The following is a 27,387-nucleotide window of genomic DNA, read 5'->3' as shown; positions in this document are numbered from 1 at the left end:
CATCCCAAGGAATTACTTATAAGCAAGCCGAGAGTAACCGAGTCTCGATAATTTGTCACATTCTGAATTTGTGATCCGGATAATTAATAACGTGATCGAGGAATTGCGTTAGAGCCTAATTCGGTGATATCTTTGCATGGGAGAGGTCTGCATTTCCATTTGTAATTCAATCGACCATAGGAAGACACTTATAATTTAGTCGTCTTCCAAAGTTGAAAATTAGTGAAGGGAAGGACGCCCCCTTATGGAAATTAAAGAAAATGCCTTCACTTTCAAAGATCATTATAAGATGACTCTTTTATTATGTTAGAAACTATTCGCTAACTGGATTCATAAATGTAAACGACATTTGTATGTGGCTGCGGGGTTTCTTTGTCGCCGAAGCACGGAACCAGATATGCCATGTTATTGACCTACATTATTGGTTGCCTTAGCGATGGCTGCACGTCAACCGCAAATGTCTTTGTTGAAGTTGTTCCTTATCTAAGCTAGAGTTCATGTGTGTTGTTTCAAGAGGAACGACTCTCTTAGGTAAGTAGTATTTCCTGTTGCCCATTTGGGATTTGCATGGATGTGCGTACTGTCAAATGCCTTTTACGAAAAGAGTTAGTTGTCTTGGCACTTTATGTTATATGCTTATTGATTACAAATTAATCGTTTTTCAGCTTCTTCCCAAAACTCAACTGATTTGCCCAAAATTCAATTGTTTTGTTGTGTTGTGTTGTGTTGTGTTGTGTTGTGTTGTACAGTGGGAATTGAGAGGGAGGATGTGAGAGGAAGATGCGTCGAAAGGTGGGAGGAAGGCAGGAAAGTAGAGAGCGTTAGGCACTTAGGCTTAACTCCTGACGTACCTGCTTGTCATTCTGAACATGTCAGTCGTTAGTAATTAGGCTACTATACATATTACATAGGTTTTTGTTTTGGCTTTTTAATCATTATAAAAATGATAATCAACATCACCTCTGTTGTTGGCCTGATTGGCAATGCAGGACAGGCCAATTACAGTGCTGTTAAAGCTGGGGTTATCGGCTTCACTAAGACAGTTGCGAAGGAATATGCAAGCAGAGGAATCAATGTAAGCGTCTCAAATATCCTTAAACCTTTAATCCTGGTGTAAATGATACCCTTACCCATTGAGCAAAAGTTAGGCATATGGAGTATATCTTCTGGACCATTTAATTTACCCTCATCATTACCCTTACCTTTTATCTATCGCATTAATCCCCTGCGTCTTGTGCCACAAGCAAAGGTGGGAAAAGATTAGAATGGAGTATCAATGATTCAGTGAAATCTAAAACTTTCATTTCTCAATTTTATTCAGGTTAACGCAATTGCACCATGGTTCATTGCCTCAGGCATGACTGCAAAACTAGGACCAGACTATGAGAAGAAGCTCTTGGACTCCATTCCCTTAGGTATAGTCAACTCCCGATCTGCTCTCATGATGAGTTTTAATGAGAGAAAGCTCCTGGATGCATTACTTTTATTCCCTCTCAGCCTAGAAATAGCCAAGTTGGATATTCAAATAAGAGGCTCTTTAAATGTCTGAAATTGATAAAGTGTCTGATTATTTTAAGGTTAGTTCTTCTTTCATGTAGGGCCTCTTTTTTCCATTTGAGCTTTTATCTTCTTCCAGTGTGGACCTTTTTGCCTTTTGTTAGAATTCGACTTAGACCACCCACGAAGTTGTAAAAATCACTCTTTTTAGTAAACAAGAGGCTTGACTGAAAGTACTCAGGATCGAAATACCCAAATGTACCCTTGACCGCCTTGTCCGGGTATTCTATTCTCATTGAAATGGTCTGTGGCTCTGTCTAATTCATCAAGACTTAAAAGTCTAATTCTTTTTCGCAATCGTTTCGCCGTACTTTGTCATTTGTTGTTCCAACAATAATCGCCATTTTGCTCAAAATTTTTAACTTCCGGCCCGATAATCCTTCTTTTTTTGTATGAACCAAGAGAGCCCCCAGTCTATTAGCAGCTTAAGTATTCTTCTCAATGATATTCAGAAATATAAAAAAGGAAATAAGATATTAATGCAAAGGACAGTCTGTCGGTTGTGCTCTGTCATGCAATTTGGGCTATCTTGTTTTGACACTTGAATTTGTTGGAGTATCATCGTGTCTTTAATTAGAATGTTTAGATTGTGAGGGTAGAGGGGGGAAAGGGCATGGAGAGTGGGAGATGGTGGAATTTGGGACAAAGTATATGTCTTTGTTAGTTTGCTTGTGGATTTATTCTATTTCTCCTCACGAGGATCGATTTGCTCTTTTCTACGGTAACTTATTCTCTCTTGTTGATTGGTTTCACGCATTTAATTGTTTTTGAGCAATCATTCATGGTTCAACTGAAGGCTTACTCTTTTCTATGGTAACATTTTCTTTCTTGTTGATTGGTTTTATTGTTTAGTATCTTTGGATTTATTTGGTCAAATGATTCTCGGATATAGATTATTTTTGGTCCGGTCGTTTTGAGGCGGAAGTCAGCTTCAACGATCCAACGAATAGCTACGATTTGTTTAGAGGAACTCTTAAAATTCCACCAGGAAACCCCCGATACTTTGTCTTATAACAAGTCCAGTTATAACTTCGAATGACAAATGGTTTATGAAGAAAAACCAGTGGCAACAACCTCCAATGATGTTGCACACCATAAAAGTACCGCAAGCTTCTTGGTGGGCTTTCAATAGTTCGTCAACACATTTTTTCCCACGGTGTTTTTGCTGTTAACGGATTCAAAGAAGAGTTTATATTAGCCAATCGCAAATGAGTTTTCCTGTAATAATGAATTACCTTGTTATCATACCGGCGTCGGAGGGGGCGCTAAGATTATACCTCATTTTTTTTCCATCTCAAGAGTTTTTTTTTTAATTTCTCATATATATTAGAATAGTATAGCTAACTCGATTAAGTCGGAGAAATCCATGATGCTAGGCAAGATTGAGAAGCCTCGGTTACTTTAGAGATAAGGCTTAGCTTGGTTGTTCTTGTGGTTACGATCAATTACTTCGGAGAACCCGCTCTTTGTGTTGATGTTGAAGATTGCATAACATCTATTATTCCGTCTTTGAGAAAGCTTATATGAGAGCTAATCATTTAGACGCCCTAGATTTGCCCTTTGATAACCATGATAAGAAATGGACTCGTGCTTAAAAGAGGCGTACACTGTGTCGTGCAAAGCATGAAAATTCATGGGTGAAGCTCATTAAACATAGGTGTATCCATCTCTTAGATGTACAGTTGTATAAGATAACATTTCACACTGTCTCATTTCAAAGAGAAAAGTGTTGGATATCAATTTGAGAAAGGGATGGATATCGGTTAGGTCAATGATTATTAAGTTATTTCAACAATTAAACTAGATTACAGCCCGGATGTTGGTCCTTGGAGTCCTTTGTATCATTTACATAGGTCGGTTGTAAGTAGTATAGCTGTTTGGACTTTACATTTTATTTTAGTATTTCAAGTCAAATTGATGTAAGTGAATTTGGAAAGATGTCATTTTGCAAGTGGTGGAGTGTTTGGTAATGTGTGTTGGGGATTAATTGGAGAGATCTACAACTAAATTGTCAGGTATTACTTCATTGCACTATATATGGATTCATGGTAGCTTAATAATGTACACTTGGCATTTATTTTTAAAATTTTTTTAAGTTGGGTTTTTCTGTGAAGAATGGTTTGTATTTACTCCGAAATTTCCTTGCTTCTTCTCACAACTATAGATTATCGAGGGGGGAGGTGGGAGGAGGGGTAGAGGGAAGGAGAAGACATGGATAAGGTGAGGGAGAGAGTCCCTGCTTGGTTTGTTTGAAGGAGTAGCATGTGCTTGACTATTACTATACTTGACCGGATTGGCCTTCATTTGACTGTGATGTTCAATTGCAGGATATGGGGGAAGATATACCAAGCTCGATGCTTAGGATCATGACTCATGAGGTCATGTGTAGGTGTATTCATATTCGATAGGGCTTTAAGGAACCATATTTGATAGCATTAATACTACTTAATTATGGTAGATGCAACTGCACTTCATCAAAAGTGTTGATCCTCAATTGGCGACTAAAGGGAGTAAACTTCGTAATTCTTTGTTAAGTTTGTGACATACAAATTGCCTGCTTTCCGAAAATAATGTGCCACAAATTAACCAAATGGCAGAAACACATAAAAGCAAACGGAGAAAGTAAAAAAGAATGACCTCTATTGTGACCTATTACTTATGAGCCCCCTTCTCCTCGGTACACAAAGACCCAAAAAATGGAGGCCTTGGTGCTGTACTTGTAGGGTATAAGTTGCTTCTGCTCCATGGTGCATGTGTAGCGGTTATTCCTACCGTCTAACCTTCTCTTATTCACGTGCTTAATTAATGAAATTTGAAAAGTACTCTCTTTTGGTGTGTCTATTGGTAACATAAAGTCATAACTCCAATGATCACGCTTGTTTCTTTTATTATTTCTCATGGTATCTTTCATACTACAACTATTCCATATATGCTTTATGTGTGCTTGTTTAGGTGCTTATTCAATCTTTAAGTATTTTCTTTCTGGTTTGTCAATTTTGTTAATTCTTAATTTAATTCTTAATTTGATTCGTCCTTCATGTCACTAGGCACCATTTGTAATAAATCAGGGTTCTACTACTGCGACTGAAAGCGCAACACAATGCTCTGCAGATTCTCAATCAGGACCCCGTGCTCCATGTAAAGGTTGGTGTACCCCACTTTACTCTCTTGGCTTATAGATAATCAAGTGCATGTTCAATTTATGTAGTGTGTACTACTCCTTTGTCCCAATTATTTTTTTACCTTTGATTAAAATACCCGTCATAACTAATAAAAATGGTAAAACAAAGAATTGGGATAGAGGGTGTATATTGTTAGAAATTTTACATTGTAGATGGAGTGGTACGGTTGTACTCTTTCCTGGCTTCTTTGTAGAATGCGTTGTCGGTTATTAGGGTGAGTGTGAGCTTAACTCCATATTCTTCTTTAGTTTCAAGAGTTTTGGTACAAAGTGACTATGAATTGAGATGAGATGTATGTATGACAACTATTGATCTTTGGTAATTGATAAAGCAATTAGCCTTGACACATCCCCGCAGAGTAGTTGTTCTATGTCCGTATTTTTGAGCATAGGGTTGCAGCTTTGGGCAATCCAAATTAGAATACTTGTTTACTTGATAAGACCATATAATCATGTATGACGAATAATAGATTCCGGCGAGGAAAAAGTAAATAAAAACCTTGTGAATACTTAGAGGTGAAATTGCTTTGCTTGATAATGATGGAAGCATGTTTGATGAAATTATAAATACCATGTGCGATTGCCGCCATTGTTTTCCTCTTTGGTTAGTTCTATAAATTGTGTATGGTAAAAGTATTATCAATCATGGCTTCAGCTTATACGAATTATAACTGCACTTTTAGGGTCCATAGATAAAAATGATGGAGGGCCTATTGGAATTCCTTCCCTCCCTGCCATGCAAAAGCGACCCATTGTTCGTGCAAAGCAGGCAACAAGCTATTCGTCGGAAAGCGGTCGAGATGACAAAGAAGTAGAGGGTGAAAATGAAACAACTGATAACATGGATCCTACTGATGTGAAGCGTGTCAGGAGGTGAGCGCAATTCTTAGAACAGTTTTCATGATAAACGTTCTTTCAGTTTTCAAGCTCCAAGCGTGTCAGAATTGGCTATTTATGTTAAAAATATTAGTGGCCTAAAATGAAGTGTCAAAGTGCGTATAAGATAGGAGTACTTGTCATGTAGCCAAAGTGTTGGCTCGAAGTAACATGCATATAAAATAAAAAATAAAATATTGTGTTAGGTTATGGCTTTCTAGCTCTCTCTCTTGCCAAATAGTTTTCCGCCATAGATGAGTCAAAATTTGGTAATAATACCTTCATTTTGCTTATCTTTCTTTATCTTGGTCGGTCATGTCTCTGAGCTTCTGAGATCCCCATAGTTTTTGTATTCACAAGTTAACTTTGCCAATAAATGTTTTGCAAATTAGAATGCTTTCAAATAGAGAGTCAGGTAGGCAATCGAGGAGGAGAAAACAAGCACATTTAATCGAACTCGAGACCCAGGTTTCTCTCACCTAAAATAATTGATCGGAGTCCTCTTAAGTCTTGCCATTTATCTTGTCAATTTTGGTGAACTCGTGCATGGTATATAGGTATCTCGGTGAAAGTTGAAAACTCCACTTTATTGAAGCGTCGATGTACATTAAGGGCCAAATTATGCATTTATCTCGGTAACTTTACTGGTTATTACTCCCCTCCCTTCCATCTATATTGCTCCTATGGTCGAGTGATGTCACTTTTGGTCGATATTTTCTCAAAATACATAGTACTTGTTTCATAAATCAAACATAACACATTTACACTATTTGAAGAAATTAATGCTCAGAATTGATTTGGTTGACCACTGGAGTGAAGTGGGGGCGATATTTAAAGTAGTAGAAAGAGTGGTGCTAGGACTAAAGTAATGCTGAGGACAATCGTGTTGCACATGACAAAAGTGGACTAGAGTAATCTTTGAGGAAGGAAGGGACTAAATTATACATTATTAGTGCATTCCTATGGTTTGCTGGTCTTTGTTAGTATTTTGTCCCAGTTAATGATTATTGTTAGTTGTTGACAGCCAAGTAAAATGGAAATAGCCGAAGGACATGAAGAAGTGAAAGATTAAGGATGATGAGAACGAGAATGAGAATTAGAAGATAAATATCTAATATTTCTAATTTGTCAACGTACTCTAACAATGATCGTTACTATAAATTAGGTTATAGTGGTCTATGTAATTATGTATTCGGTTATTTTAAGAGTCCGATTGTAATAACAAGTTTCAGGTATGTAAAACAGTGCAACACTTTACTCTAAATCAGCAAAAATCAATTTCAGGGAATCAAGGGATCCCTTAGAATCATCCATGCTGAATAATACCACAAAAAACCATGTCACATTTTGTTGTTATACTTCCGCCTTACTTCCTCAAAGCATTTTACCAAATTGGGGCACCGCGCCCGATAGGGCGCGGTGCAACAACTAGTTTGAGAAAAAGATAAGAGTGCAGTACAAAAAGAAAAAAAAAATGTTGCACAACGCAAGAATTAGCCCAAGTGCTAAAAACTCTCTTATTCCAACCATGAAGTTGGGGTTCGATTTTCATTCGCGACATAAGTACGCTCATTTGAACCAAAAAGAAAAAACAAATGTTATGGGGACAGGATTCACAGGAGCCCTACAAATCATTTGAACCAAAAAGGAAAAAAAAAAATGATGTGTGGACAAGATTCACAGGAGCCTTACAAATCTTTTGGAACTGGCCGGTCTACAAATGTGTAGGAAATTTGTCCATTTAGTAAAAAGGTTCGAGTGATTGATCTTTGAGTGACGCATAGCCATTAACATGGCAAACAATGAGAGTACACTAAGTCTTCCTTGCGACGGGTCGGATATTGTGACGGGTATTATGTGAGTGGAAATGGGTAGAGGGGACAAGGTGGGCACCACCCCATGTGCTCTCTCTCTCACCCCCATGGGTTTTGTGTGAGACAAAATGGTACCCGTCGCAAATTTGCGACGGGTATCTCCGTCATAAGGGAGAGTTTGTGATGAGAGTAAGGTTGACAAAGAAGAATTAGCAAAAATTATAATTCAAGAGGTTGCGAAAACTGGTAAAGTACCGGAGGAATTCCTTCACAAAGATGACATTTCCAAAGGTGTTGATGTCCCTCAAGAATGGAGTGATGTTCTTCTTATTGATTTTCCACTTCTCTTTTCAACGCTTCCCGCTGTCGCCGACACTGAACTTGAAAAGCTCCGTTCTGCTCTCTCCAACTGGGGTTACTTTCAGGTATTCTCGACTACTTGATCTCTTCGTCCTCATTTATTAACCTTCTATTCTATGCATAATCAGATACTAAAACAAAATTCAAGTGGAACAAATAACAAGTTTTCAAAAGGAATTCAGTTTTGAAAGTTTTCTACATCTAAAAGGAGAAACGTGCAGTGCGTCGGCGTGTGCGTGTTAATGGGTTCACAAATCACATGTTTGCAACCCAAAAAAAATACTCCCTCTGTCCCGGTCATTTGTTGTCCTTTTCCATTTTTGGGTGTCTCAGTCATTTGTTGTCCTTTCTATTTTAAGAATGAACTTGATTAGTAATTTGATATTCACACTCAATTTGTTCCACTTGTCATTTAGCTATTGACCATCTCCTCTTTCCTTGGTCTTTGTGCCAAAACCAAAGGACAACAAATGACCGGGACGGAGGGAGTAGTTTGCTTCTGATCTAAGTCTATTGGAGATTTGAGATGCATATGAAAAAGCAAATAGAATATTTTGTGAAAGGAAAAGCTACTACATCATTTGCAATGCAACAGAAAACTTACAACTTATGCTTAATTAACAACTTATAGGCTTAAATGTTAGGGGTGTTAACTAGCCGACCGAGCCCCAGCTTGGCCTTACTCGGCTTGTGCTCATAAAGTAAAACACGAGTTCGAGCCGATCTCGAGCTTACCCGAGCTTGAAAAAATTGTGCTCGTTATCAAGCTTGCGAGCTCGAGCCAAACTCGAGCTCAACTCGAGCCTATATATAATTGTTGAATTGTCATTTTCTCTCTCGATGTGTTCAATAACCAGACTCGAAAGTTTTATATACAAATATTGGAAAATTAATAAGACATTTTTAATATGTATGATACAAATATATAATCATGACAAAATATTTTTATAAAATATGAGTAATATCTCATCTAATTACACAAGTTCGAGCTGCTCACGAGCTTTTCGAGCCGAGCCAACGTTTGCTCGGCTTGACTCGTTATGCTCTCGAGCCGAGCCCGAGCCCGAGCCGAGCTCACACGAGCCGAGCTTTGACCGAGCCGAGTTCGAATTGCTCGCGAGTTGTCTCGTCTCATTAACAACCCTAGGCTTAATTAACATAACCTAAACTTTAGCTAAACATAATAAACCCACTAATTAATAACTAATCTTTAAATAAAGGCACTAAAACATTAAATGTTGACTTTACATGGACGTGTGGACCTAGTCCCCTACTCACACCATAACAAAATGAGTAGGTTGAGACGGTGAATCAATAAACTTCTTGAGAGATTATTCTACATTTTTAAAGTAACAAGATACTCCATCATTCCATATCCCTAACAATGATAAAATACTAATAACTAAATTAATTTAAATTATTAAAACTTATTTTAAAGCAATTATTCAACAAAGTCTATTTATACATCTTATCAAATACAAATTCGTGTTGGATAAGATTAAGAAACGAGAAAAAATTGCGCCTTTTGTATCTATCCTTTTTATGCTATACTCCATTCTATTTTTATAGTTCCTCTTTTTATTTGGGGAGGATTTAAGAAAACTAGTGGATTATCAACTTTACCTCACAAATTAAAGAAAGAGTTACGATATTCATTTTATGGTGGTTGTATTTTAGTAAGTTATCAATGGACAATATTGGATAATTAAAGTTTTCATTACTATATTAGTAATGAGATAATAAAAGTGGGATAACATTTAAAAGGAAAGGGGACAATAAAAATGGGATGAAGGAAAATATTATCTACCTTCTCTTAATAACCTTGTCTTCTACCTTCTTCTCTCACAATCGGTTAAAATATCGTCTATTTACCTTGATCTACTTGTCTTATCCCCCCACCCGATATATATTAGTTTAGTCGGTTTTGTGAGAGGGTGAAGAGAATAGGTTGGACAGAATGTTAGTAACACACCTAATAATTAAGGGGCCGTTTGGTAACACAAAGAAAATAGGTTTGAGATTGTTGGTAAATGGTAACACACTAGCACCCCTCTATTAATTAAGGGGCGTTTGATTCACATTATAGAAAGGTAATGGGAATTGGAGAGGGAAATAAGGGGAAAGGGACTGGTTTCCCTTTAATGTACTTGTTTGTTTGGTTGAATAAATCAAAGGGAATAATTAACATACAACCCAAACGGGAAACCACTACAAATCCATCCAAACCCAAACCACCACCAATCACATAATAGATAAATCATCTCAACCAAAACCTTAAGGTGATGGTTGAGGTCCAACTATTATAATTATTCCTATTACGCTCCCTCACTCAAATGTCCATTGAGCTTGGAGAGTGGTTAATTGTGCACCGGCTCCCCCGTACCGTGTGCTGAAATTCCACTTCGAGAGTTTTTGAGGAGTTTTGAGGTTGCCAGAATTCGAACCCGTGACCAAAGGTCACGATTGCTCTGATACCATGATGGATGAACCATCTCAACCAAAACCTTAAGGTGATGGTTGAGGCCCAACTATTATAATTATTCCTATTATCACACCCGTCTAGAACCACTATCGACGCCGGCGACAACCCAGCATCAGCGACGCTCCAACTCAGCCACCTTACTCTTTCCTCGACCCCCATCCAACACTCTTCGGAATTTCATCAACCACCACCTCCAACTCTTAAAAACTCTCCTCGACCATCGAGATCTCCTCCCCTTCTTTCAAAAACACAAAATCCGGTGTTTGTAAGGGTGGGGAAGGAGATGACGAGGTTGAGAGAAGTAGGGATGTTAACGGGCGGGTATATAAGCGGATACCACCCCACACCTCCCTCAATTAGGGCGGGTACGGGTATAGCTTCCGCGGGTGGTCAGGCGGATACGGGTACAAAAATTCCACCAGCCATGGGTGGCAGAGTTGGATTTTATATCATACCTACCTAATACCCGCTTACTCATCAATTATAAAAAAAATTACATATTATTATGACTTTCTATAGTGTCTTTATTAACTTTTATATAAAATCGTAAACAAGAAATATGAAAATGAAAATTTGCGGAAATTAATAGTGATTAAAACTACATTTTATCTAAAAAAAGTAATGAGCAAATTATGACATAGGTGGCTCGTGGGTAAATCGGGAGGTATGAGTTTAGATTTTTACCCGGTGCCACTGGCTCGAAGACCACCCTTCATCTCAGTAGAATACAGAACCTCGTTGTAATCACCAATACACAGCCATGGTTCCTTCGATTGACTTGCCAGAAGACGAAGCTGCTGCCACGAAAGATGTTTATCCTGTATAGCAAGCCAACCATAAAAATCGGTAATACGACACTTCTCCTCAGCAAACTCCACATCAAAATCCATATAATGTACGGAAGCAGACCGAAGAGTACAAGTAATATTACTACGCCATAACATAGTAAGACCACCCGACCTCCCCACACTATCTACCGCCACCCCATCAAAGCCATCAAACTTTCTCCACACTCTCTGCATTTCCCCACTACTTAACTTCGTCTCACACAAAAATACAATACTAGCCGCTTCCCGTCGGAATAAATTTCTTAATCCGCCCACTGCAGCGGGGTTGCCCAGCCCCCTGCAGTTAAGGCTCAAGAGATTCATTGGGCCCGGCGGGGTTGAACTGAATCAACCTCCGCCTCAGATATTACCATCGTCACATCCCTGTGAATCATAGTATTCTTCGATACATTCGTCACCCCCATCTCATCCTCTTCCCTAACCCTCTTCTGATTCTCATTTAACATCAAATTGTAAGGACTTCGCTCATCATCCACACTAGTCCCACCCTCTTGTCGCATCCTTGTGAATCATATATTCTTCGATACATTCGTCACCCCTACCTCATCCTCTTCCCTAATCCTGATTCTCATTTAACATCAAATTGTAAGGACTTCGCTCATCATCCACACTAGTACCACCCTCATGTCGCAGTTGTCGCTGCCACTTCTTCCCAGGCTTGGACACAACACCCCCACCATTCAAGCCCACTTCGACACTTCGACCCCTGACCTGCAACCACCATTGTATAACCCCCACCTTTATGAAATAGCTCCCCCGTAGTACCCCTCCTGTCCTCCTTCTCCTCTTCAACTGTCGCCACTAGCTCAACCGATGGATCCCCTCTCGTGACCACACCCTGCCCCCACTCCACAGGTGCCATATCCTTCTCCACAATACCGGTATTAACCAAGCCTGCCTCCTTATCTACTACACTACTCAATTCAAGTCTTGTATTTCCCATTCTAACTCTATGGGTATTCGATAAAGCAAAACGTCGTAATTTTTCTATCATCTCGTTTTCGTTCCGCTTATACTCTTCTTCAAAGTCCGGTCTTAAATCCCTACTAGTCTTCTTTCCTTCCGCCACTCCCGCCTTACCACCCTTCCAGGGTGAAGCCCGCAGTTTATCACCAAACCTCAGCTCCTCCTCCTCATATGGTCCTTCCTCACAATTTTTCTCCCCATGTCCCAATACACCACACCCGTAGCAATAAATGGGCAGTCTTTCATACTTAAAATCAAACGATGTCACTTTCCCATTCGGCATTCGAATATCAACAGAAGGTCGAAGTGCCTTTCTGATGTCATGTAATACTCGAATACGAACCGCTCGTTCCATCTATGGAAAAGCGGCATCATCCCTACCAACATAACTACCCAACTACGAACCCAGACGACGCAGATTATCCTCATTCATACGACGCAGATTATCCTCATTCAAACCAAATGTCTTCCTAATATAAGCAAGGTCCTCCGTGGTGAAGTCGGAGTCGCAGGAGTGTTTAGCAGACAAGACACCGCCGGAGAGGAAAAGATCGGACGGCGCCGGAGTATCCGCAGCAGAAGTGGAGGAGGCGGTTTGATGAGACATAACAAAGTGGAGAAAGAAAAACAAGAAGAAGGAAAACGAAGAAAAGAAAGGAGCAAGAAGGCTAGGTACCTGCTACAAACGGCCGGAGAAGATGACAATTTTTCTGATTAATGAAGAGATCAAAGAAGTGGATTAATGATGGGAAAGGTGAGAGAGGTTGAAGGATGGGGGGATACCGAGGGGTTAAAATAAAGGGGGGGAGTTTGAGGGCAAGTGGGGCATTGAGTGGGCGGTTGAGGGATATTAATTGGAGAAGTTGCAACATCCGGGTAACTGCTAAAACCTCGCCAGTTCTCGACGACGCAAACAGAAATTCCCGCCTAAAGTCATTTGAGACGGAAATTTGGGGGCAATTGTTAGGAATAAAAAATACATTTCTTATCATCCATGACGTGGCAAAGAATTAGTGGCGGATGGGAAGAAGAAAAAATCGCTGACGTGGCAAGTGGAGAGTCGTGGGATCAAAAGAGAACAAACACATATTGAAGTGAGATATTACACGTGCAACAAAGTGGGTATCAACCAAGTCAAATAACAAACCCCTATTCTCATGGGTTGACCAAGGATATAGGAGCAGAAACAGGGATGACTCTGGGTTTGACTTAAGCAACTATATAAGGCACTTGAAGAGCAACGCAAAGGGGGGCATTCGAACTGACCAAGCAAATTCTACGCATTATTTCTCAACTCTCCGTCTATATTTAGCAACAATCCGCTAGCAAAACCAACCTTGTATTTCCTTACTTGAATCATTCCGTCTCGACTATAGTGCAAAGTTGGTGGGATTCCGACTCCCCTCGCGGTTGTTCCCACATCGGGTTTTCCGCGTCACCAAAAAGTTCCTTGTGTCATATTTTTATTTCGTTGCTCATTCATTCATTATATTCGTCACAATCAAATATTAATTGGCCATAGATTAATCACTATCACTCACAAATTAAATCGATAACCCGGTAAATTTTTACCAAAACATTTACCAATTTCATTTATAAAAGATTGACATGGTACGTATACTCCTCAATTTTACTCTGTATCTTTTAAATATATTTATAGATGATTGTGTTTTAACAGGTGATTAATCATGGGATCGACAACTCATTTCTTCAAGATGTTTTTGAAATTTCCAAGCAATTTTTCAACATGCCTTTGGAAGAGAAGATTAAGTATTCTTCTTCCGATGAGAAAGTGCAAGGCTATGCTGCTAATTTGGGACGATCAAGATCCCAAACTAACTACTGGAGCGATAGGCTATTTCTTAATCTTCAACCAGAAGAAAATCGGAAACTCAAATTTTGGCCACAAAAACCTGCAAATTTTAGGTACATAGTATTATTAGCCTATCTTTTGTTAAATTTTAATTCTTAATAATATTCTAGTTTATTTCGTAAATAAAATTATTACAAACATGACTATTACAATGCATGGGACTTGTCAAAAGGGTCGAGTACGTTCAGGGTCATCAAGAGCTCATGTATTATTACTCACTCGGTAATATTTCCCACATAAGGACGATAAGGGATTGGAGTTTTATTATCTAATCATTCATGTGAATTGTGAAACAAGAGACAAAAGCATGTAATATAAGTATACACAAATTGAGTTAGGGTAAATATATGGGGACATACATTATTTACATATGACATGTTTGTGACAAAATTTGCAGCAAAATAATAGACGAATATTCGAAGAAATTAACAAGATTTTCAGAGGCAATTTACAAGGCAATGGCAAGATCTCTGAAGCTGGAAGAAGATTGTTTCATAAAGAATCAAGGTCGGAAAATGGCAATGAGTGGAGGGTTTAACTTCTACCCAAGTTGTCCAAGCCCTGAACGTGTTCTTGGGGTTAAAGCACATTCTGATGGTTCAACTATGACTATTCTTTTACCAGATGCTCAAGTTGCTGGCCTTCAAGTCCTTAAAAATGATATATGGTACAATGTTCCCATTATTCCTGGTGCATTGCTCATCAATTTGGGTGATTTAGGAGAGGTTCGTCTATTATCTGTCTCACTATTTTTCGGGTTATTATTTATGAATTATGAGGATCATCATTTTCGAATCACCTAAACTTTCGGTTTGGTAAATAAATGAAATTATTATTTACTCCTTTCGTCAAGATTAAGAAAAGAGGAGAGGATTAATTATCTGATGACAAGTGGACCAAATTGTTCATCAACAGTATTCTCAAAATAAAAAGGTAAACAATTAACTAAGATACCTAAAAGGAAAAAGTGAACAAATGACAGAAACCAACCGAGGAAGTAATTTTGTGGAAATAATACTCCGTATTTGTTAAACGACTTTGGGACTAATAGTTTACAAAATAAAATGTTTATTACCTAATAATTGTCTCTAATCACCTAATTTTTGTCACCTTACATGCTACTCCAATACACATTAATATTTGAATTTTGAAATAATGTTAAGAGAAGTAGTCAGGTAGAGCTGGCAAATATGTTCCCATTGCAGTCTTGTTTATTGATTATGTTTACCCGTTTTTTTTTTTTTTTTTTTTTTTTTTTTTTTTTTTTTTTTTTTTTTTTTTGTGTGTATGGTGATATTTTTATTTTTTTTGAAGAAGTGTATGGTGATATTTTAAATAAAGGTAAAACGACGACTTAAACAAGAAACATTCATGAATCTCGCAGCATGGATTGCGTTTTGCAGGTTATGACAAATGGGATATTTAAGAGCGTAATCCATAGGGTTGTGACAAATTCCGAAAAGGATAGGTTATCAGTGGCTGCATTTTTCACCTCTGAGGACAAGAAGGAGATCGGACCAGTTACTGAATTGATTAATGAGCAGCATCCCCAATTGTACCGGAAGTTGGATACTGACGAATTTAGGACCATTTTCTTTGAGGCACTCTCTCAAGGACGCAAAACACTTGATGCTTTGAAACTCTAGCACCCTCTTCCACTACATAAACGCATCAGAAATGGCGAGTCCCATGGATTTGTCTCATTGTCATTTATGCCTAAACAAACCAAATTCATCATTCCTTAAATAAATCTTGGTTTTAAATCTACGGTACTTAATTCATGCTGTAATACTATTTTATGTACTTCGTATATAAATCATGGTACTTCCGAGTTCCGACACTCTATTTTTTTCCACTAAAAGACGTTTTCACGAGTTGTAGATAATACCCCTATTCGTCAAACCGGTATTTGTAAACACCTTTCACCATCATTTCGAGGGTAGGTTTTCTCTCATTCAGCACACATTTAATACAAAACTTCACAAAAATCTCTCAAAACCCTCGTAAAAAAAGCCCTAGACCATCTTGCATAATCACTAACACACCTTCCATAGAAACCACATGCTCTAAGAATGTCACCTTCTTCGACAAAATTCACATTTAGACAAATTTGGGTGTGTGTCTTCGTAACTTTTCGAAGCGTGTAATCCATTTCTTGAATTTGCTCATAACAACTGGCGTTGATAGTGAAAGTGGAGTCACTCGACCGGTTGCCAGTTCTTGCCCTTATTTGTCAAGCAGTCGTCGCCTTCCTCGTCTTACGGCGTGAGTCAGGCTCTTCTTCGCGACTTTCCTCTTACAGCTGTTGCGGAGTTCAAGGAATCCTTGCCCCGCTTGAGCTCTTACAAGGAATTTTTTTGAGAGAGAGGTGCACCGGCTTCAGTCCTTGCTTTGCCAGTTCAGGGCCGGGTCGACTGCCTCCAGGGCATCCGACCATATGCAAGGACTTTTTTGTCCCGTTGTAGCGCTGCTGTGAAGTTGGTTCGAAAGGATAGGATCGAGCTGAATGTTTTTCTAAGGTGACGAATGCGCGTGTGTAGATACTTCATTTCTACACCTCCCGCAAACCACCCAATGATGATTGGGTATCATGTTTAGCATACGTTGCAATTTCATGATATTTTGTAAGTCCGTCGACAAGTGGTAGCTCAAATAGTCATGTCAATCCCTTGGTCGTCATCTACGTGTCGATACGGTCGTTTTGACCGTAATTAGAGTACATTTGAAATCCGATTAAACAACTGTCTTCATTTTCTAAAACCTTCTTAGTCCGAGTCGGAATATTCTGTAAATTAGCGATAAATATTATTTTAGTATTATTTTCCACGCAATATCTTACCCTGCGGAGTAAGTAAGTCCATATCTTCCCTATTTCCTAATTAAAACCGCAGAAATCTTTCTTGCCGAGGAGAAAAGGCCTTAGGAGAGAAAGCAGTGATTGATGCGCCTCTTGGAACGGTCGCAGTGCCTTCTCATGGGCTCATTTTCTGTCAGTTTCAGATATTTTCCGGATATCTTTTCCTAAATCTACACCTCGTGATTAGTATAAATAGAGGTCTTCACCTCACATATTTTTCATGCGAGTGTCCGCCCTTCTCTTCTCCCTTTGCATTCTAAGTCCTTGCTATTGGTACCGACGTCTACGTGCTTGATCCATTCGACCACGTAAACCCGAATCATTTTGCTGTACCAGTCTCGTTTTGCATGAGCGACCAATTTGACCACTACCACACCTAATCAATATTGTAATCGTGTTTTGTTAATTTGTACTCCCTCCGTACCATACCAAAGGTAAAACTTATTATAAACGGACATACCACACCAAACGTAAAAATTACTATAAACGGACGTACCACACCAAAGGTAACATTCCTTATTTGGCACACAACATTACCAAGTTATCCTTATACTCATTTGATATTTACACAAAATGTCATTACATATCCCACCTATCAACCCACAATTAAACCCACAATTACATACCTCACCTATTTTTTCCCTCTTTACCCTTACTTTTTCCACCTTTTCTTAAATAATGCTTTTTTCCATACGTTGCCTTTGGTGTGGTACGGAGGGAGTAATATATTGTAAGAATCTATGTCGTAAAATACTCATTAAGTCATAATATTTCTTGAAAATCAACCTTTAAAAACCTTTTGACGGAAACAACAACGATCTGACGTGGGGAAGATTCAGATCAACTGGCCGCAGCATCTGATGCGCCTATTCCAGGGGCTGCCATGAGTTGCTGAACTTCTTCTTCTTCCTCGGGTTTATGCTTTTTTCGCCTTCTTAGTTCTTTTCTTCTTATTTCGACAAACTATTTTCAAATTTAGTTTTATTACCTAATTTTATCAACCTTTTTCGGCCTTAATCCCTTATAGACTATATTAGCGGGTTTTCGCCATCAATTCAAACTCGGGTTTACGAGCTTCGTTTTTTCCATATCGAGTCCCTTAACTTCGGTCTTTGTATATTGTTTTGATTTATTTTTGGGTTTTAATTCCTTATTTTCGTTCTTTGTAATTAATCCAGAATCCCGTTTGTGATTCGAGTTCGTAACTCATATAATTAATTCAGACTTTCGCCTTTTCTTGTAAATCTACGCTAAATTCTATCTTGACCTAATTCACGACGATTCTAATACAGTAAAACATGGTTAAATCACTTCCTACGAGTCAAATTAATCAATCAGTCGACTAAAATCACCAACGAACACTAACGGCTGCGGATCTGACTCTCACAGTCAGAACCCACCTCTAGAACAGACGCACTCATTGCTGCGCCCCTTTCAGAGGGCGCATCATCCGTCTTTGTTCAGTAGGTTTCGCCTCTCGAACTCAACTCGCCCTGACTTAATTCGCTTGTTTTTTTTATCGACTAATACGTATTCCTATCGTCTAATTTTTGATTTCACTTCTTTATTTTATTTTCCTAATTTTATTTTATTTTCTTCCTTTTAATTTTTTTTTTGAGTAATTTTGCGATATTAATTCTGTATTCGCCATGTAATTTATATTTTGTACCTTGTATGATTTATTTGACCGGCCTTTCTCACATGCATTGAATATAAATTCCTATTTCGACCACTAATTGTAGATTGTATGTTCACCGATATAGTCTAATTCACATGCTAGGTTTAATCTAATGGATGTTTCATTGCATCCATATAATCAACAACAAATCGAGTATAAACGATTTCCCTGATCATTAGTAGAGGCCGCTATCGAGGCGAGCGGGATTAGGTGTTCGATTAAAGAGCTTCCTAATACGTACCCTCACCCCTTACTCCACATCTCTTTAGTGTCTATGTCACGCTTCATGTTGGCATTGCATGAAGTATTAGAACGTTTTCCAATTTTCCACAAAAATTGGAGGCGACTCCTCAAATGCAGGCTTGTTCAAACTTTCACAGGTTTCAAAGCCTTTCAAATCGGTAGCGGCCCATGACGTGCTTTGTTTACAAAGTTCCGTGGGAGACGTGCCATCGCCTTAATACTTTCTCAACACGCGGATGTGCGCGGCGCGGGTCGCTTGGTCCACAAGTTGGCGACTCCGTTGGGGATGATACACTTAGACTTAGTCTTTGTGTTACCCGTGGTGAAACTTGAACAAGGTTAGGAAATAGTTTATATAAGACAGTGTTTGATTCTCGTTAGTCGATCTTCTTAGATCGTTTAATTTAGCCTTCCTAGGCTCTTAACCAAACCAATTCGACCAATCTTCCCGTCTCGATAGCGCAAATTCTTATTTGTTCTTAGAATATGGTTAGCGATTGATGTCAACCACACCACGATGCTTACTCATGTTTGTATCAAGAGCTTCCACTACTCGAGCGAATGGAACTAGGAACGACCTTACTCCTGTTTGGCATGGACCTCTCCACATTCGAGGGTTTGATATCTTGGTGTTGAAACCATCCCTTTAAGGTAATACCCATTACTAGCACTATGCATACCATTATAATGCTTGTTTGTATGTTTACACTTTGTGTGTTATTTCGAGTCTTTATATCACCTTTTGTAAACAAAACCATGCCAAAATTTTCAAAACTCCTTTTTTATTATTTTTCGAAAATTCTTTTTTTTTTTATATAATCTTTTGTTTTTCAAAATGTAAGATGTAAATCATTATAGGCCTAAATAAGCTCAAAATCGAACTAGACCAAGTCAAATTTGTGTCGGATTTTTCAATCCATTTCCATTCATTTTTGGGTCCTTAATTCAAATTCCTAGGCGTTACGCCGTAATTTTGAACACTCGAACCAAATCATTTCGAATCGGCACACCTACAATCACACACAACCTTGGGATGCGTGAGAGGACCCTTGGGCTTTGCGAGATGCTACTCGGGAGTAAGGGAGGGTCGTACACTAGACGAAGTATGACCAAGACTAGACCTAGTGAGTGTGCAGTGCATCGAGTGAAGGTGGTAGAGGACCGAGTATGTGCCACTCGGCCGAGTACATGCAGTACTTGACCGAGTGAGTGGCACTCGGCCGACTGATCTAGCGCTTTATGGGGTGCACTTTACTATACCGCGTTATAAGCAACTCGTGACTCCTAATCCACCTAACCCTAATTCATCTCTTTCTTTTTCTCTATCACTCCAAATCCTCTCCCTTCCCTTTAAAACCCTCCTAAACACTGCTCCATGGGATTTAAGCTTGGATTAGAGGATTGTACACCCTTCATCTCCTTCCTTCCACCTTATGAGTAAAATCTACCTTTCCTCCTTCGTTTATCAAACCCTATTTTTTGAGTGTTTTATTGTGGGTAATTAATTAGTAATTAACATGAGTAATATGTAGGGATGGCAATGGGTCGGGGACCCGACCCAGACCCTGGGGGTCGGACCCTAATGGGCCGGGTATGGGTCTCATTTTTTCAGACCCAATGGGTATGGGTCTTAAGAAAATATTTCGGGTCCGGGTCCGGGTATAAGTTATGAGACCCATACCCAACCCTTAGACCCTTTATTTAAAAAAAAAATCAAAATCACAACTTTTCTGAATTCATACTGGCAGACCGTAGAAACCAAAGCAACTAAAGTCTCTTTCTCTTCTCTCATCCCATAGAGTGATAAAACCCAACCAAACTCTTCTGACAATACCACCACTCCACCACTGACACAAGGAAACCACCACCACAACACTGATACGCGACTGACAACCACCTCTATAATAGGCGGCGACCGACAACTACCATTAACGGCAGCCATCGACGGTCAGATGGAGACGGCTATCAAGTACGGTATTGATTTTAGTGTTCCGAGTTTGATTCTTTCACATGTATTTGGAGGTAAAATTAATTTAGGTCTTCTTTGTCTTTCTTAATCTCTTTTGTATGTATATTGGATTTGGTATTGTACAATAGAGATTAATAAAATCATAATGCTAAAATAGTATGATTTTTTTTTTTTAATATTATAGACCTCATAGCTGTTAATCCTGCTATTAAAGTGGCTGAAACTCGGATCCGCGGGTAGACCCAGACCCGATCCTTACCCATAGGGTCCGGGTATGGGTCCTCAAATTTTAGACCCTTGCGGGTCTGGGTCGGGTACAGGTCTAAAGGGAAAATCTCGGGTCCGGGTCCGGGTCCGGGTCCGGGTCTGGGTGGACCTGACCCAGACCCTACCCATTGCCATCCCTAGTAATATGGGTAATTAAAGGGTAACAATAAGGGGTTTTGTATTGTATAATAGTATAGGACATATTGTGATGGTTATTACATGGCTTATATAAGATAAGACAGTTTTATAAGACGAGATCTTGCTTGTCTCGGATTGCTTATGGAGTATGCTAAAAGGTAGGTTTATCCTACTCGGTTTTAGTAATATGAATGCTTGTTTGTGTGCTTATTATTAGTGTCCTCATGGTATGAGTCGGTTTGCATGATATTATGATATTGGAGTTGTTGTGAGTCACATGTAGTTGTCGGAAATGCATATTAACACGGTATTGGATTATGATGATTTAATGAGTCGGGGTATATGTGGAATTGGTATTCATGGTAACATGGAGGTGTGTCTCATGATGAGTCGTATACAGGAATATTGTATGCAAATTACATTCATTGTGTTTATCGTATATGGTGGAGGCTATGGTGGAGATATGGTTGTTGTTGAGGAGACGTAAGGCGGTTGGGAGACCGTCTTACGCTTGAGTCGCCTCTTGGAGCTTCCCACTCCAAGAGGGATGTGCACATTAATGGCTTGAGTTATGGAGGGGCTCGGGTGGTGTCATGACTCCTGGAAGGGGTTCAGTTAGCGCCTAGACCCAGGACCACAAGTGTGTCCCGAGTACCTGTTTTACGTACTGCAGTCCGGCTGTTTGGTGGGTGGTGCTGGGGTGTTGTCATCGGTTGTGGTATTGTGGCTGCGTCCCTGGTATCGGTGAGGTTATTGTGTAATTTTCATGAATGAAGAATCGCGTATTGTGCATTCTATGTGGTGTTGCATATTTAAAAATTTATGTCGTGTTTAAGTATTTATATTATCAAAACTGATGTGTATTGGTTGTTTGTAATTTGTCACCTATTTCCGGGGTGGCTTGTGTTGATCCATACAGTATTTACGATCATATGGGGAGCAGTTTGCATACAGGTTTGGTTTGGTTTGGTTTGGTATCACGCGGGAGACGGGACGAGCTTCGGACCTTGGAGTCGAATTGTTTAGTTAGATGATGGACGACATAGTAGTAGTCGGATTGTATAATGTATAGGTTCCACTTGTTAATTCATTTATCCATTTGTAATTCACTAAATATGTTATTTATATAAATGTTTCTTAATTGTAATTTCGATTTCAATGCCTCGGGAAACCGAGATGGTGACATATCCCGATTACCTTGGCCGGGTAATAGAGGGCCGTTGTAAGCACACTCACGCTGCTCAACGATCAAACCCGCGTCAGATCCATGTCGAGTCATCCTTGTATGCGAGTCTTCATGTTTTCTTCAGGTAAGTGTGCAACATAATCGAATAAGTATTTATACGCCATCGGTTTCTTCTCAGTCCAAGATTTTCGGAAACGCGGAAAGTCACGTAAGCATTAATGCTTAATCCCAACCCAATGGTAATGGTATGAAAGAAATCTTGGTTGCACTTTTTTGCCTCCAAACCAACCAGGACATCGCTTACGTCCGCCTGCAGACAATTGAAGATCACATTGTTGCGGTAGAAACTAGACTTCCTCCCACAGACAATCCCATTCCTGAAAATCCCCATCCCACTCCTAAGAGACCTCAACCATTGGGGAACACCTGAGCCCATAGCCAATACTGAAGGGAGATGAGATCTATAGAGAGAATAGTTAGAAATATGAAGTTGTGAATGCCCAATTACCTACGACCTTCACCATGACTGACATTCCGATGTTTAAGGGACATGAAAATCCTCCAAACCATATCCGTATATTCAAAGACTATATGTTCATCAAGGGCATCAAACCCGATATGTTCTTAAGGATCTTTCCTTCATCTCTCGACACGATCCCTAGACAGTGGTTTTATTTTCTGGACCACAAGAAGATCGCTACATGGGATGATGCTGCAATCGAATTCACCAAGCACTACACAGATAATGCTGAAATCCAAGTCAACATGCGCCCTTTAGAAGTCTTAACTCAAAATGACAAAGAAGGCTTCACTGATTTCCTGAATAGGTGGAGGAAAACTAGCATCCAATTTGTTGAGCATCCAAATGAGGCCACTCGTGGAGAAGTTCGTGGACGATTTGAACCAATCTACATGAGCCACTTAAGGTACCAAAATATCATGTCTTTCAAAGACTTAACCGTGCTAGGCATGAGAATCGAAGATGATATTCGCAAAGCACTCTTTTCCAAAACCGTGGGACGCGGATATCAAGGCTCCACATCTGCTAGAACTCGTTCTTATGGTTACACTAGCAAGAATGATGAAGTTAACCTCGTGGAAACTTCAAAGAGGAATAATGCTCAAAGAAAATTCACTGACATAGGTGATACATACTCAAATGCAATGAAAAGATTGATCAAGCAAGGTAGGATGCAACCAATAGGCCTACACCTAATCCTGCTCTTGAAAAGAAAACTAAATATTGGGATGGTAACGCTTACTATGAGTACCATAGGGGTAAAGGGCACAACACTGGAAGCTGCTACAAGCTAAAGCATGTCATCCAAGATATGAATGAGGATCGTAGATTACCTCACCCTCCTCCAGATAAGCCTAATAACACTCAAAATCCTCTTGGAATTTTAGTGATTACAGACGAGGAATCCACCTTGGATTGCTGGTACCTCATTTCTCCACTCGAAGATGAGATCAATGTGATAGAAGGAGAAGAGTTTATTCCACTATTACAGCACTATCTCGGATTTCGTTGCATGGGCAAAGAGTGTGAATCGACAAGTCACCGAATTAGAAGCCATCATTGCCCGACTAAAGGGATCTAGCGGTACACCTCAAGAGGAAAAGGCTAAGCAAATAGCCACTAGTCTATCTAGAGAATCCACCATGCAATAGGTTATCATGGTAGTTGATGATTTAGTCCAACAAATTATCGAACTAGTAGCTGAAATTGTTCAAATGAAAGCGCTCAAAGAAAATGAGATTAACAGTGTGTGGAGAGATGACGCTGAAGATGTTTACCTCACTGAACATCCTCTAGTAAAAAACTTGGAAGATCTCGACGTCAACCACCTCACTCGATCAGGGCGTCTATGTCAAAGCACCACTCAAAGGCAAACAAGTAATCCAATGGCTACAGGAAATGTCATACCTCAAACAGACACGAACGAGGATATCATTACTGGCTTGTTGATGAAACAATTACAGAAAACCAGGGCCAATGTTTCAGTCTGACAATTGATAGCTAGTTCATTTCAACACCGCCAAGCTTTGCTGCAAGCCTGGGCTAAGCTTAACGTGTCATCCGATTCTAACCTTGAGGATGTGGTCAACATTATCCTCCAGGACTCTATCAAACTAATTAACCTAGTTACTTTCTCAGATGAGGACCTACCGCCATTTGGTGTCACCCATAATATGGCTTTATACATCAGTATCACATGTCTCAAGAAAAAATGTACCCATGACATTGGTGGTCGATGGCTCTGCAGTCAACGTCATACCACTTAAAACTGCATACAAGTTGGGAATGAAAGAATCAGATTGGACTCCAACTATTCAGAGTGTTCGCGCATATGATGGGACTCGTCGCAAAGTGGTAGGACTCGTCAATCTCACTGCGGCCACTGGGCCAGTCGAAAGAAAGGTCAACTTCCATATTGTCGACATCGAAGCATCCTTCAATATACTTATGGGTAGGTCATGGATTCACGCTTCCAAAGCTGTGACATCTACACTTCATCAGAAAATCAAAATACCACTCGATGGTCGAGTCATAAACATCACTTCCTCTCCAATCAAGGTTGTGATTAAGAAGATGTCCGATAATAAAATTGTCTCTGACCCAGTATGTACATGAGTTGGGAGGATTCCAGATCATCAATGTCATAAAGAGCAAGCTCGCTCCTTCATACTTCAATCCTTACTCCAACTTAGTGGTCAACCACATCCCGAAATCCCAGGGATACTTCCCAGGTATGCCTTTGAATCCCATCAGAAAGAATACATTCCCACCTTTCAAGGAAGGTAATTCCAAGAAGATACCTCTGGGGCAAGGGTACAAACCCACCACCAAGGAAGCCTACGAAATTCTCGCACAATCTTTTAATCGAAAACATCAAGGCATCCAGATGCGACTGTAGCACCCCACACTGAATGAGTACTTTGTCGAAGAAGGGGATCGTGAATCTTTTCATGGATTTCCTGAACCTTGGATATTCGAAGGCAACAAGATAGCTGGAATTGAAGTGTTTCATGACTGCTACTTCATTCCACAAGAAAAGCTTATGCCGCCAAAGCTTGTTAGACACCTTGTCTCGACGGATAATTTGTTAGCCTTTTATTCAGAGAAGATCGGTTTGTGTGGGCAGCCCAAGATGAAAATATTACCATGATACTCCGGGATGACCATTTCAATCCAACAGCTGTGATTACCGACGTAGATCCAGCCAAAATGCAGACAGGGTGGAGAAAGTAAATCAACTGGATGAATAACCAAGGAAGACTCTTCAAGCTCACAACTGGTGAAGGAGAGATGTTCAAAGAAGAGCTAGAAGATGACGAATTCGAGTCTTAGTCTGAGTCAGAGTCGGAGTCCGAGTCTCATAGTCTAGAGAAGTTGTTAGGGAGTCTCCTCCTTTTGTTACTCCCCTTCCCGTAATTTCTCCTAACTTATCTTTTTTTTTTTTGAGGGAAAACCCGAAGGCCTTACTGCATTAGAAGAGAATCAAGAATAACAGCATTGTTTGGAATCGGTGGTAAAACATCCGACCACACTGATCTACCAACTACTCTAAGCAAAAGATGAGATAAGTAATGCGCAACACTATTGTTAACGCGACTAGTAAACGACCAAACAATCGAAGTAAAAGAGTTACATAAAGCTAAAATATCATATAAAATCAAAGAAAGCATGCTTCTCCCAATAGCCTTCTTCCTAAGCGCCTCCACCACCAGCAAGCAATCACTTTCCATGACGATCTTATCATGCCTCCGTCTCGCAGCTTCACTAATGCATTCCAAAACCGCAACCGCTTCTGCAACCTGTGGATCCCAGTATTGGTCCTGCACGAGCGAGGAACCCCACAGAACCCTCCCCCTACCATCTCGACATACTGCTCCAACACTAACGCCTTCCCCCTCCTTTGCCCCCGCATCCACTTTTATTTTGACATACTTCGACGTTGGTGGAGTCCAACCCTTTTCCTCTACTCTAGCCACACCTCTCACGGTCCCATCCCCTCGCCTAGCTCTTGTAAAATCCCCTCCTTCAATTTCCTCCATCACGTCCATAGCTCGCCACACCACACTCAATGGGTCCACCTCACGCGCGTCAAAAATCACCTTGTTACAATGTTCCCACAAAGCCCAACAACTCCATAAACAGAGCATGTTCCCGTCACCCGAAAGCCCTTCACCTCTCTTTCACCCAGTCCCGCACACCACCTCCCCCGTCCACCTCATCACCGAGACCAACTCCCTCCCACACCCTCTTAGTAATGGCACAATCACAAAACAAGTGTAAACTAGACTCGACATAAGAATTACATAAAGAACAAAAAGCAGACTCACCTCGAACTCGAAAAGTAATGTTCGCTCTTGTTGCCAAAGCCTCGCTGCACAGTTGCCAAAAGAAGAGCTTCACACGGGGCCATACCGGGACTTTGCAGAGCCTATTCCACAACCACTTTTCCCTATCCCATTCCGACACACCACCTACTTCTAATGCATCCTTATACCCAGCTATTCGTCGATACGCCGATCTCACAGTGAAGACCCCATCTTTCTCCCCCACCCAATACCAATCATCCTGTGGCCTAGCTACACTCAACCGGATCCGCTTGATCCGTTCACACTCGAAGGGCATAAAAAGCGCAGCCAGTAAACCATCGTTCCATCCCCCACCGTGTTCCTCCATCAACTCCGCAACCGCCATATTCTCCCTCCCCGTGACTTGTGGACTCAAAATACAACCCGTTTGTGTCTCGGGTAACCACGCATCAGTCCACACTCGTGTCAAAAGTCCATCTCCTATCCTCCTTCTCCACCCACACCCTAACACATTTCTGGACTCAATAATTCCCCTCCGCGTGTAGCTCGGAGCGTTACCAAGGTTGGTCGTCATTATATCACCCGCCGAATAATATTTACCTCTCATAACACGAGCCCATAGCCCCTCTTTCTCTGTCAACAATTGCCACACTTGCTTGCCTAGGAGCGCCATATTGAACATATAAAAATCACGAAACCCCATACCCCCACAGCTTTTCGACTGGCATAACCGTCGCCACGCCACCCAACTAATGCCTTTCTTCCC

The 27,387-nt window shown here is 40.2% G+C and overlaps 3 protein-coding genes and 1 long non-coding RNA gene across 7 annotated transcripts; 3 read left to right on the top strand and 1 right to left on the bottom strand.

Moving 5' to 3' along the window:
- Positions 1-380: 380 nt before the first annotated feature.
- On the top strand, positions 381-1,077 carry LOC141591728 (uncharacterized). The gene is made up of 3 exons (XR_012520976.1): positions 381-531; positions 750-871; positions 990-1,077. It is a non-coding gene; the product is annotated as an uncharacterized LOC141591728 (long non-coding RNA).
- A 279-nt stretch (positions 1,078-1,356) lies between these two features.
- On the top strand, positions 1,357-6,923 carry LOC141591727 (light-inducible protein CPRF2-like). 4 transcript variants are annotated; one of them, XR_012520975.1, is made up of 5 exons: positions 1,357-1,415; positions 1,498-1,577; positions 4,605-4,701; positions 5,422-6,249; positions 6,639-6,923. XR_012520975.1 is itself a non-coding variant. In XM_074412159.1 (5 exons), the coding sequence occupies exons 2-5, from the start codon at positions 1,542-1,544 to the stop codon at positions 6,655-6,657; spliced, it is 342 nt and encodes a 113-aa protein (XP_074268260.1). In that variant the 5' UTR covers positions 1,357-1,415; positions 1,498-1,541; the 3' UTR covers positions 6,658-6,923. The 4 variants fall into 4 exon arrangements, 3 of the variants coding, with proteins under 3 accessions (XP_074268260.1, XP_074268261.1, XP_074268262.1); XM_074412159.1 differs by having other exon boundaries at positions 5,422-5,611; XM_074412160.1 differs by lacking the exon at positions 1,357-1,415 and having other exon boundaries at positions 1,491-1,577; positions 5,422-5,611.
- A 342-nt stretch (positions 6,924-7,265) lies between these two features.
- Positions 7,266-15,799, top strand: LOC141591726 (jasmonate-induced oxygenase 4-like). Its single transcript, XM_074412157.1, has 4 exons — positions 7,266-7,853; positions 13,763-14,010; positions 14,355-14,682; positions 15,361-15,799. Exons 2-4 carry the CDS (start codon positions 13,832-13,834, stop codon positions 15,601-15,603), a joined length of 750 nt encoding a protein of 249 aa, XP_074268258.1. The 5' UTR covers positions 7,266-7,853; positions 13,763-13,831; the 3' UTR covers positions 15,604-15,799.
- Positions 15,800-25,778: 9,979 nt separating this feature from the next.
- Positions 25,779-26,462, bottom strand: LOC141589714 (uncharacterized). Its single transcript, XM_074410340.1, has one exon. The coding sequence runs from the start codon at positions 26,460-26,462 to the stop codon at positions 25,779-25,781; it is 684 nt and encodes a 227-aa protein (XP_074266441.1).
- Between the last annotated feature and the right edge of the window lie 925 nt (positions 26,463-27,387).

Source organism: Silene latifolia, chromosome 7 (genome assembly GCF_048544455.1).
Source record: "Silene latifolia isolate original U9 population chromosome 7, ASM4854445v1, whole genome shotgun sequence".
In the NCBI taxonomy this organism is placed as follows: Eukaryota; Viridiplantae; Streptophyta; class Magnoliopsida; order Caryophyllales; family Caryophyllaceae; genus Silene; species Silene latifolia.
This window is presented reverse-complemented; position numbering and strand designations above follow the sequence as displayed.

Coding starts and splice junctions, on each gene's coding strand:
- LOC141591727 (XM_074412159.1), top strand. CDS start 1,542: ATGTCTGAAATTGATAAAGTGTCTGATTATTTTAAG. Junction 1,578..4,604: donor AAGTGTCTGATTATTTTAAG/GTTAGTTCTTCT, acceptor TCATGTCACTAG/GCACCATTTGTAATAAATCA. Junction 4,702..5,421: donor ACCCCGTGCTCCATGTAAAG/GTTGGTGTACCC, acceptor CTGCACTTTTAG/GGTCCATAGATAAAAATGAT.
- LOC141591726 (XM_074412157.1), top strand. CDS start 13,832: ATGCCTTTGGAAGAGAAGATTAAGTATTCTTCTTCCGATGAGAAAGTG. Junction 14,011..14,354: donor CAAAAACCTGCAAATTTTAG/GTACATAGTATT, acceptor CAAAATTTGCAG/CAAAATAATAGACGAATATT. Junction 14,683..15,360: donor ATTTGGGTGATTTAGGAGAG/GTTCGTCTATTA, acceptor TGCGTTTTGCAG/GTTATGACAAATGGGATATT.
- LOC141589714 (XM_074410340.1), bottom strand. CDS start 26,462: ATGCTCTGTTTATGGAGTTGTTGGGCTTTGTGGGAACATTGTAACAAG.